General features: G+C 32.1%; 1 protein-coding gene across 1 annotated transcript in view; it reads left to right on the forward strand.

Moving 5' to 3' along the window:
- Positions 1 to 13,087, forward strand: part of LOC138326138 (multiple epidermal growth factor-like domains protein 10) — a 26,534-nt gene continuing 13,447 nt past the window's right edge. Inside the window, exons 1-6 of the mRNA XM_069272267.1 lie at positions 1 to 115; positions 1,049 to 1,150; positions 4,151 to 4,240; positions 6,428 to 6,520; positions 10,558 to 10,641; positions 12,315 to 12,407. Of these exons, the coding sequence (XP_069128368.1) occupies positions 1 to 115; positions 1,049 to 1,150; positions 4,151 to 4,240; positions 6,428 to 6,520; positions 10,558 to 10,641; positions 12,315 to 12,407 (577 nt within the window). The remainder of the gene's footprint in view (positions 116 to 1,048; positions 1,151 to 4,150; positions 4,241 to 6,427; positions 6,521 to 10,557; positions 10,642 to 12,314; positions 12,408 to 13,087) is intronic.

A 13,087-nucleotide genomic window follows, 5' to 3' on the forward strand; every position in this document is an offset into this window, starting at 1 on the left:
ATGCTTGGCAATTTTATTGAAGGCTGTATTCTCGGGAAGTTTGGAAATGGACATTGTGATAATAACTGCTTGTACTGTCTCGGTAACATATGTCATTCAACATCCGGGGTATGCAGTAAGTATGAAATATGTTAAAGCTTGAACCTGATTGTGTCTACAAGTAAACTAATTTAATTACAGTTTTGTTAGATATTACATATCATACAATGATATGAACAACGCACCGTTACATTGTACGTGGGGATCGACTAGATGGACTGGTTATCATACAACATGACGTTAGCGGTTTGCAGACGTCAAACGTCTTATTTGCAAAGCCCTAACAAGAACAAGAACATTTCCCGAACTGGCTTTTATCTTGTGACATGTATTGTTATGCGTATTGTGGCGCAAGCCTTTTCATCGTGCGTAATATTGAAAAGTTTTCACGTTGGGCTTGCACTCTTTCTTTTATTGACAATTCAGCATAAGAGAATACAATGATTTAACATGTTTCAATTCCCTCATTCATTGAAGTGCAAATAAAAAGGAAAAACAAAATCTCTACACCTTTGAAGTAACTCTTTTATATTTATTGACATAAGCCTCGAATGCATCCCAAGCTGATGACCAACAACCCTTCTGAAGTATCAGAGTTAAACAAATATCCTCTGATTTAGTTTAAACGCGCGTACGTTGGTAGCCCCACCTATATTGCCAGTATCAGACACTTTTATGAAGAATTAAAAGTGTGCAATTATTTACAGCATTTTTGCATTCATGAAAACTCGCAGTTTAAATCCAACAATCCGTAGCCTGGCTTCTATGTGACTTCTATGTTAGTTGCACCATTACGACCATGCTGTCAATTTATAATGTCATTCATATAATTTTCATTGTTGAGATAAGAATGTTTACCATTGACGTACACATGCATTCAAATCCATTTCATTAATTAATTTAGAACCATATACGATGTTTTCTTTATATCAAATATAACCACATTCATTAAAGAATCATTTTACAAACAATTATTGCATTTTCTGCTGTTAAATGCATTTCGATACAGTTACTTGTGCGGCTGGATATCACAGATCGGGTGATGTTTGCGTTCCATGCCCTCCAAACTGTGCGGGGAATACCTTTGATGGTTCATCTGGGGCTTGTCCAGGTATTGTTAGATTAATGAACATTTTCTCACATCCGTCAGCTTTGCTTTTGCGCGAATAGACATTTTTCTCTTTTAACAAAAAGAAATTATTACCTTTGATTTAACAAATATTTATTGCAAATATATACAAAAGATTGGTTACAAGTTTTATGCAACTTATATTGCCACCCTTTCCAAAATACAGAACGAATACAAACATGATATGCAAAGTAATGAAATATATAAATATGATTAAATAGTAAATAAGAACACTTTGGAGAGAGAGAGAGAGAGAGAGAGAGGAGTAAGGAGAGGGAGAAAATACAATGTCTTGAAATTGTAATACTAAATCGACTTAATTAATAAATAATAGTTTGCGGTAACAGTTGGACTAATTATCTCGTTCTTTGCCTTCCCTCTAACAGCATGTCCATCACACTCCTATAATCTTTCTCCTAGCTGTTCAGGTCTTCCATCAAATCCATAAGCAATCGTCGCCTTAGTACCAACTTGCCATAATATCTAAAATAACGTGATTTAAGTCGATTTCTAGATAACACAAAAATACACAAAAGAGATATCGAAAAGAACTGATAGGTGTATAACAATAAAGATATTAAAATATTTTGCTAAATTTTAATAAAGTTTTGAACATATAAAAATATTCCTGGGTTCGTTTCCAGAGACAGATCCTCTTTTCCAAACAAGATTAAATTTAAATTAATAGGAACATTTAAATTCATATTATTTAGGTTTTCCAATAGCAAGTTCCTTTCAACATTATAATTTTACATTCGAAAAAAAAGTGATGTACACTCTCACAAATATGTCCACAGTTACAGCATGGAGTTTCCACAAGGTTTATCCTGAACAAATCGTAATTTAGGGAACTACATTGATGTCTAAGTTTTGTATGCAATATATTTAACTTCCGGTCACCAATGCCAAAGTAAGAAGGAGAAGATTCAAAAACCGGTTTTAGTGAATTTCTAAAAAGGCTCAATGATATTGCTGACTTAACAGAGTTTTCTAAGTTATTCCAAGAGCGAAGAGTAGAAGGTAGAAAAGAAGTGTTTGTAGATGAAAGTCTGAAATACGGAATTCTATAGTCATCTCTATTTCTTAATGGATAGGCAGCTTGATCTTGAACGGTAGAAGGAAGTAGAGAAGTAAGAAAATCAGGAGTTTGATTTGTGCGCATTTTATAGAGAAGATGAAGTTTTTTCCTTTTCCTTCTAGAAGATAGAGATTCTAAAACCAGTTTCAAAATATAGAGAATCGATACTTGCATAAGAGGGAAGACCGGTTATTATTCTATTATTCTAGAGTCTGAGTTTGAAAAACCATCCCATAATTCACATGCGTATTCTAATACAGGTAAAATAAAAGCGCGATAAATTCTGAGCAAAGCGTCACGTTTTATTAAAAATTTCAATTTTCTCAACACATTTAACTTTTTCATTACTGAAGAATATATTGCTTCCACGTGATCTCCCCATTTGGCACTAGAATTGAATACCACACCCAAATGCCTATGACGGTCGGTAAAGTCTAAAATATTACCATTAAATTCTAATTCTAATAATTCATTTATTTCATTACTGTTAGAAATAAAAAGAACATCGGTTTTATCTGGTTTAAAAGACAGTAGCCATATTTTTGCCCAGGTGTTTAATGATTCAAGGTCTTTCTTTAAAGTTGTTTGAATTTCGAGACAAGAAGAGGAAGAACATTGAAGAGAGGTATCATCTGCAAAAAAGACGCGACGCGGAGTCAAACACATCTGCAATATCATTGATGTATATCAAAAATAATAGAGGGCCTAGGATGGAACCTTGTGGAACCCCAGCATCAATATTTCCCATATTTTTACCTGATGAGATGATGCACAATTTACACTTTTCACTTCCCTTTTCAAGGATTTTTTTTCTGGAATACCTTTTTGATATTTGAGAGAACGGACAAATTACAAGAAGAATAGAAGCAATGCATTTAATTCGATTACTATGTACTTGTCATAAATTAATAGATGGAATTTAATTAAATTTGATCAGAAATGTCCTTCGGAATTGCTTTAAGAGTGACTTGGAGCCCCCGGGATCGGAGCTATTAATAACGAAGTAGTCGAATTTACCAATAAATATTAAGGGAATACGACTTTGTATAACCACGAACTCTCATAAAAGAGGAAATAGAGATAACTCTTATAAATCGTTACTCAATATAATTTGCCAATTTGTAACGAATTGTAGCCAAACTAGGAAAAAAACGTCATTGTGAATGGATGCCAAATTTTGTTTAAAATGGTGACTTGGATACCTTCAAGCCAGAGGGGTAATCGAAATAGATGTACATTCTTTTGTGAAACAGTGTATTATAGCAAGATGCTGTCAGGAAAACGTGTGCGAGAAGATACCAAAACTTGAATACATGTTGTTGGGCCACGAAAGGCAGGGCCCATTAAAAGACATATTTCAAATGCTACTAGTCGTAAAGTTCTAAATAACTTTTTTTCAGTAAAGTAATCCAATACTTAGTGAATATTAAGACTTTTTCTCAAGAATTTTGGCGGGAAAAATAGATATTTCAAAAGTTGAATAGAGTCATCATTTTCCATGAAAACTCTGTCAATTTTACTATTTGCAGAAAGTCGATAATTATTAAGTAATAAATTAATTAAGTAATACAGGCGATACATTAACAATAAGGAGAACAAGTTGAGTTGTGTATAAAAGAGAAGCATCACATACATTTTTGAGCCAAATACAATGCACGTTTTAAATAGCGAATACCGTACTAATATAAAACGCATGGATTTAAATCAACTGTGGGATATAAAATAAAACGATTTCTGACCATAATATGGACTTTTACGTATATGACTTTGTCACAATACATGCATCAGAAATCTGATAATTTATATGTAAGGCTTAAAATTCATATTGATTACCAATCATAAACTAAATGCATTATCGTCATTTATCATGCTATTTGTTTATAATGTTTACTTATTTGTTTCAGCAGGCTGTAAAGCAGGATTTTCCGGTACATATTGTAAATGTCCAGTTAACTGTGCTGACCAAAGCTGCTCAACTACAGGACTCTGTTTGAGTAAATATGCATTTTGTTTTCTAAAATTTTTCAGTATATTTTAATGATTATCTAGTTTAATATTAATGCATTTTTAGATTCAGTACTATCACTATGTACAAGGGAAATAAAACACAGCTGTTCATGTATGGCGATTGTTATTCATTAATGCATGTTTAATGTCATAAATATAATCCTAGTAGCTTTAATACTTGAAGTCGTTTTATTTCATCTTATAATGCTTATTAGTCCGTTACGGAAATATTAGTGCCATATATTAACAAAATATTGCAACCTTCAGTATAATGTAATTAGCAAAAACCCAATAAAAACCCGGGGAGTAACAAAATATACATGTGTCACCAAAGCGTTTGTGTTTTGCGATAGATCTGGACGGTGTCATAAGTTACTAGATAGAATTTAACCAAATCTGGCCAGAATCGTCCTTGGGTAAAGGATCAGCATAAATGATGACTTGGTGACCCCTTTGATCGGAGTCACAGGACCCATTAAATTCCTTTAAATCGCTACTCATCATGAAATAGTGGAATTTAGCTGGAAGGGAGTATATTTTGCACAACTAGTGGATCATTTTAATATATTAAACACTACTAGCCACTGTGGCCACAAGAAAAAAAAAAGAAACACCCCCGGGAATGGATGCTCGATTTTGCTTAAAAGGATGACTCTGACCGTCCTGGGCTTAAATGAAATCGGAAATAAATGTACATTCCATTAAAATCCAACAAACCATACCTTCTTTCAGTGTATTTTAACATATGAAAAAAAAGACCTCTCCTGGATGCTAACATTTTGATAATAATTGATGACAGGAAAGGCGGGTCCAATAGGGGACATGTAATTGTATCAAATGCTACTAGAGATAAAGATTTAAATGGCATTTTGTTCAGGAAATATTTAATTATATAGTGGACATTTTCCCGTGAATCTTCGCGGAAAAATAAACATTTTCAAAGTTGATTTAAGTCATTAATTATAAAAAATAACCTAAATGGCACCTTTAAAAATAGCAAATAAAGTACTAAGTATGACAAGTAAGAAACTAATCGCATTCGGAGTGTAAAATAAAGTATTATATCAAATCATATTGCACTGAGCAATATATATAAAATATTATATTCCGGATTTAAGGATGGGATGGGTTTGGTTGAGGGAAAGGAGAGCAGGTGAGGGGTTGACTTATTTTACTTTTTTTATTTATTTTTTTTTACTCTAAAACACCAATATATGTACTATTATGTTCAAAAGTAAAATAAATGACTAATATACTACTGTTTTTTTCTGCAATGAATCACATTTGAGAGAATGTAATTACCGGATACAGTGTATATACATGTATACACAATATACAAATCATAAAAACTCACCCTCTCACCCCCCTCACCTTACCCATCACTACTAACCTGCTCCCGCTTCACTGATATATCTCGGCACCAGATTAATTTTTGTTCTTATAGAATTGACATTTTTACAAAATTAGTCACTTTGTCATCTTTGTTGCACTAACTCTTTCTTTTTATTTATTTATTTTCTTTTTGCAATATATCTCAATGCTTTATAATTCCTGAAAAATCAACCCCCCGATAACGTACAAGGCACTTCGACCTGACCTTAATCATTAGTCATATCAGGATGTCCTTACCCCTGGGTATCTGTAACCAAAAAAATAACGCTTATCGGTCGTTGGCGCCAGAGGGTCCAAATTGACACTCCTTTTAGTTTTTTTATTTTTTATTTTAAGACTATTTCGAATCATTTTTTCAAACTGTCAACACTATCAGGCAAGCATATATTGCACTAAATGTATACATCTAAGGCTATAAGATCGCTTTACGAAATAAAGTAATATCTTTTAAAATAGTTTTTGGGTATAAAAGTGAACGCTGAACTACAATCTTTGGCGGGCAACATTGAATTATTCATAGTTCAGACCCCTGAGGCTTTTTGAAGTTATAAAGTTATCTTACTGTTTCCCTGTGATTATATAACATAAGTCACTTCAGGTTTCCCAAATTAGCTGTTTACGGTCTGTTTCTATAACAATGGTAAAGTTATGCGATGCCATTCATTTTTTTTTTCTCTTAAAATAAAGATAAATACTCTATAAAGATAAGCATTTGTCAATCACTACAAGTAAGCTATTGTATTTACAAACGTCGTTTGATTCAATGCTATTCCATTTTACAGATTGTAATGACGGATACTACGGACCTACCTGTACACAATGTCCAACTGGCTGTAGTTCTAACACGTGTGATAAAACATCGGGGATATGTTTTGGTAAGTAGTTGGCAGATATTTTCACAACCTCAAATATGTATAACATATATGATGACCGATTATTGTTTGGATGAAAAACAACACAATATTAGTACATCACATGATAATTACTAGGAATGCGATTGGATAACAGCCATGGTCTATTTTGTGACAGTTCCTTGTCCTTCTTGACTACGGGAGACTATACCTGACTACGGGAACTATACCAAAGTATAGTCCCCTGGGAATGAATTCGCGACCAAATATATGACGTCATAATGAATGTCATGTGACGTACTAAATCTATTATTGCCCTTTCCCTCGGGAACTGTTCACCTATAGTGTTGTCTGGCGAGGTAAAGTCCCCTCGTCTTCGATTCGGGGGACTATACCTCGCCAGACAACACTATAGGAGAACAGTTCCGAGGGGAAAGGGCCATAATAGAATATTAGAAATGGTGTTGTGAATAGTTGGTCGTTATGATTACATAAAATCCATAAAATGAAGTTCCCACTCATATCACGGAGACATTGCAATCTATCTACCTGATGAGATCATGTATGATTGTGAACAAAAAAATTGTCTTTGGAAAGATCATTCTACACAATAAGATTTTTATTCCGTTTTCCAAGCTTTGTTTTCAGGAATACATATTTGTTATTTGAGGATAAGGATAAAGTATAGAGGAGCAAAATGGGATTTCCATTTGAACTGTTTTAGCACGTACGTGTCATAAATTACTCGATAGGTTTTGACCATATCTGGTTATAATTATCCTTTGGGAAGGGTTGAGAAAAATTGTGACTTCACAACTCTTGGATCAGAGTGACAGAGCTCATTTGATTCCTGTAAATCGCAACTATTCATTAAATAGTCGAATTTAGCTATAAACTTCTCAGTGAAGAGAATATGCTTTTGCATTACTAATGACTATTCTTTCAGCACATATGAACAAACTCAGCAAGTTTTGATATATCTGTAGTTCTTTGCTAAAGTGATGATGCATAAAAATCGGTTAGTGATTTTTTTGTCAAATGTTACTGAATTAAATTGTCCATATAAACTCCCATGTTTTACAACTATAGGTTTATTTTGGACAAATGCATAATGTATTATAAAACTGATTGCTGAGTATCACTGAAAACAGATTGTGTTAGCAAGTATCTGTGGCAGTAAGAAAGTATAATGAACACGGTAAACTGTTGGTGATTTCATGTTAAACTGATGTCATATATTGATATATGGATTATAAGAATGTGTTTCATCAAATTTTGAATTGATTCCAATAGACTTGTCATTTTTTTGATAGAAAATTTCAATTCTGGACCCACAGTAGATTTAATGAAATTCAGATGCCGCTAACTCAAACTTCCATTCATTAAACTTCATAATCACGACACAAGTTCATGAATATGCAAAAATTGTTCCAATTCATAAATATTCATGAATTGTTTGTGCATACTGCTGCGAGTTGTAGTTAATGAATTAATCATGATTTATCACGAATAAACATTCATGATTATTCATGATGGTTTTAAGTTTATGAATATTTTTTTTAAAATATTTATGTTTTTTTTATAAATTTTCATGAATGGGTTGTTCATGAATATTCATTGTTACATGAATGCAATAGATTCATGAACGTTCACGAATTCATAAATGAAAGAATTCATGAATGTTCATGAAAAAAAAATTCCCTTATTCATGAAGTTTTAAGTTCATGAATTGCATGAAAATATACAAGAATATTTGGAGAATATTCATGAATTTTATTCATGAATGTTCATGAATTATTCATCAACGTCTCGCAGGGGTAATGTAAAATAGAGAAAACAACAATAATAAGATAAACAAGTTGAATTGGGTATATAGTAACATAAAAATTAAAAACAAAAATATACGTAGCACCTTTGAAATAGCGAATAAAATTTTAAGTATGACTAGTAATGAAAAAAATTGGTGTATTTTCTCCTTGAAAATTCGGTTTCAAGACTATTTCAAATTATTTCAATTTTTTATTATTTTCAGGCAAAATTATAGTATCGTATACTTTTGAGGCTATCAAATCGTTTTACGAAATAAAGCAATTATTTTCTATTATATTTCTGTTTAAAGTGGTTTTGGATATAAAGCTGAAACCTGGAGTACACCTTCTGGCGGGCAACATTGAGTTATTTAGAGTAACGGACGTTGAGTCCTACTGAAGCTTTTAAGTTACTGTTTCCCTGTTATAGTATTGTAAAAGGTTACCTGAGATTTTTCAAATTAGCTGTATATGGTTCTTTGCAATCACATGATTTTTACTCCGTTGAAAAGAAAAAGAAAGATAGAAACACCCCCGGGAGATGGATCCTAGACTTTGATTAAAATTGTGACTTTGATCCCTTTGGGCGCAAGGAGAAAGATAACTCAAAATGTCTTTCGTTGAAGCATAACTATCCATACCGTTTGCAACATTGTTTAACAAGATGTTGTAAGAAAGACTTTTCGGGAAGGTAACACAATCTAAATAAATGCCGACTCTGACACTAATGGATCAGGAAAGTCGGGGCCTAATAGGAGACATATGTTAATTAATGTCAGATGCTACAAGATATGACTATTTTTCTTGAAATATTTAAATATGTAGTGCCCTTTTCCCATGATTTTTCTTTTCAAAATTGAATTAAGTCATTATGCACTGAGATATTTTTTCCGTCATTTTTATTCGATGACGATGAAACTTTACTACTTTTTAAATATTTGCGGAAACAATCTTAATTATAAAAATAAAGTAAAATCATAAAAAAATATAATTACAATAAGGAAAACACGTTGAAGATTGTGTAAGTCACATAAAAGATTAAAAACAGTGATATTTAGCACCTTCTAAATAGCGAATTGATCATTAAGTATGACTAGTAAGGATTTAAAACGCATACATGATGCAAAAAAAAAAAATTCTGCCTATTATTTGGACTTTGACGTATTTGACTCATGTTACTTCTCGCTATACTGAATCTAAATCTTAATTTAATAGATTACATGAAAGGCTTTTTGATATCTGTTCTGGTGAAAAGTGGTTTTTTCTGATGATTAACTTGTCTTCTACTATAGATTTTTAGAAACAGCTGTTCATACCAAAGTTTAAAATGTAATAAAAAATAGTATGGTGGCATGTTTGATTTTGTCTACTGTGAATCAAAAACGTAGATTGTGGTTTTACTTGAAATTCACTGTTTTGATATTACAAATGACAAACTAAGAAAATATTTTCCAAGTTAGTTGTCTGATAGATATGGATATTTGCAAAATTGACAACACTAATATTTTCGTTAAGACAATAATTAATTCACATGATCAACACATTTTTTCTGCTCAGAATAACAGTGTATATTACCCCAGCCCCTAAATTTTGAAGATGGAAATAGGGATTTTTTCCCGATTTGTGACACATTCAACGCCTCACAAAAACGTTTTGATAACTAACTTCTTCTAAAACTACTATAGAAATATTGGGTAAGTGTGCTCGAATTATTGTACCTTTTAGATTTTTTTTTTTTTTTTTTCGCATTTTTTTTACTAAAATATTAATAACTTTAATATCATTAAAAATGTTAAAATAAAAGACCGGTAGCTTATAACATCACACGTAAATTGTTACAATTTTCATCCGAATGAAACTTTCAATGATTTACAGCAGGAAATGACTTTGATATTAATGAAATTGTCGTCGCATAGTGCGATTTAAATGAAAATGTTGAAGTTAAAAAGGGGGAAATTTTACCCTTTTACGAAGTGCATGCACTATTTGAAAATGGTCACCAAATTAGCCATTTTTTTAAAATATATGTATAAAAAATTCTATATAGACTGTCTACAGAGAACGTATTTTTTGACATATTTTGTGTTAAGCAACTTGATACAAATAAAGACAATTATTTCTTTATTAATATTGAAACGAAACCTCAATGAAACCCCACCAGAGCAGATCCTTAAGATTTATTACCAATGATACTTAAATGCAGGATCATTTGTTATTTTCTTGTTTGTTTATGATACCTATTTATTTTAACAGGCTGTAAAGCAGAATTTTCCGGTAAATATTGTAGATGTCCACTGCACTGCGCTGATCAGAGCTGCCTTACAGGACAATGTTCAAGTAAATAATGGATACACTTTGTTTCACCCTTAAATATATCTTTATGAATATTTAGATTAATGCTGATACAATTTTAATGTCAAATACAACCATTGTGTCCTCAATAGTAACAATAGTGGACATGCGGATTTCTCTTTAATTACTAATGTTAACAAATACGTAACGGAACAATCCATTTTAGTTGTTAATAAAATATTTTTTTACATTAAATACTTAAAACGAAGCACAAAACAAGAGGTACTCTTTATATACTCCACCCGACGTCTGATATTACTTTTCATCAAGATACAAATGTTGAATTGAGATAGATTTAAAAGAAGCATTCTATATTGCGATATGAACACGAGTGCATCGTATGCTCGTCAATATTGATGACGTGAACATGAAAACTCGCCACTGTGTCGCAGCATGGACCGATAATATAACGTTAATGTTTTGCCCTAACTTAAAAAGTGTATAGGTTTCATGGCAGCGGGAGTGGACGGCTAACCATTTGCAATAAAAAAGTACAATAGGTAGCAAAACTATCTAATGAAATACCCTCTCATAATATATCTTCATTCTCAAAATAATCTCGTGAGTATCTGGCAACTAAATAACGTGTCCATTTCTACTATACATCAGATACAAAAATTGTTTTCAAAACCTACTGAATTCACATTGTCTCCATAGATAAACAGATATGAAAAAGATACAGTTAACCATATAGTCCTTAATCATTTTTCTTTTCGGTATTTAAAATGACATACTTTTACCAATCGCTACATTTGATTCTTATTTTGATTTGTTTTTGTTTTTGATCCTTGTATTCTCTGGTAATGATAAATATATTTATAATGTAATTTTAACATCATTTACTTCCCGTGAAAAATTACATTGCTTAAAAGCAAGACTCCATATTCCGCGTCTATTTGTTTTTATAGGTTGTTCAAGAGAGTACTTTTCAAGTATTTTTTAATTTAAATTTTTGAAGGCACAAATACTTGCAGTTAAACGTAAACTTTTGAGGTTGTAAAAAAACGCTTAACGAACAAATAAGCAATGTTTTTTTGAAAAATGGATTTTGATATAAAAGTGAAACCTGGAGTACAACGTCTTGCGAGGGAACATTTCAGAGGAATCATTAATAACATAGGCAGTTGAGGTATTTTGACGTTTTAGATATTATCTTACTGTCTCTCTGTCAAGTAGCCTGAAGGTTTATCATGTTAAGCTGGTAAACGGTCCTCCTGCTATTAACAATGGTAAAGTTAACGCAATGCATTCATATTTTGTGTTTTCCAATACACATCAAGATGAATGAACTTTTGATACTTTTAGAGATAAGACACTTGGTAAACACGCTTGACTACAAATCAGGCAGGCGGGCAACATTGGGATCAGTCATAGCTCAAAACCCTGACTGGAGTCCTTTTGAAGTTTTAAAGTCGTTTACTGTTTCTCTGTGATTATATTACAGAAGTCACCTGAGGTTTCCCAAATTAGCTGTTAACTTTTATAAGAATGGTAAGGTTTATGCGGTGTCATTCTTTTTTTTTTTTATTTCTCTTAAAAAAAGATGAATAAAATTTAAACACTCTTTAGAGATAAGCATTTTTTAATCACTACGTGTGTGAGCTATTGTCCTAACAAAAGACTGGTCGACGTTTGATTCAATGCTATTCTTTTTTCAGACTGTAATGATGGATACTACGGAGCTACCTGTACACCATGTCCAACTGGCTGTAGTTCTAACACGTGTGATAAAACATCGGGGATATGTTTTAGTAAGTACTTGGCAGATATTTTCACTACCTCAAAAATATATAACATATATTATGACTGATTATTGTTTGGATGAAAAACAACACAATATAGGACATGGTGTGTTGTGAATAATTGTTAGTTATGATTACATAAAATCCATAAAATAAAGTTCCCACTCATATCACGGAGACATTGCAATCTATCTACCTGATGAGATCATGTATGATTGTCAACAAAAAATTGTCTTTAGAAAGATCATTCTACACAATAAGATTTTAATTCCGTTTTCCAAGCTTTGTTTTCAGGAATACATATTTGTTATTTGAGGATAAGGATAAAGCACAGAGGAGCAAAATGGAATTTCCATTTAAGCTGTTTTAAACACGTACGTGTCATAAATTACTCGATAGATTTTGGCCATATCTGGTTAGAATTATCCTTTGGGAAGGGTTGAGAAAATGGTAACTTCACAACTCTTGGATCAGAGTGACAGAACTCATTTGATTCCTGTAAATCGCAACTATTCATTAAGTAGTCGAATTTAGCTATAAACTTCTCAGTGAAGAGAATATGATTTTGCATAACTAATGACTATTCTTTTAGCACAGATGAACACTCTCAGCAAGTTTTGATATATCTGTATTTCTTTTTCAAAAGGAAATTGTTGCACACTGATATTGCTAAAGTGATTATGCATAAA

The sequence above is a fragment of the Argopecten irradians genome, chromosome 6 (assembly GCF_041381155.1).
Source record: "Argopecten irradians isolate NY chromosome 6, Ai_NY, whole genome shotgun sequence".
Taxonomy (NCBI): Eukaryota; Metazoa; Mollusca; class Bivalvia; order Pectinida; family Pectinidae; genus Argopecten; species Argopecten irradians.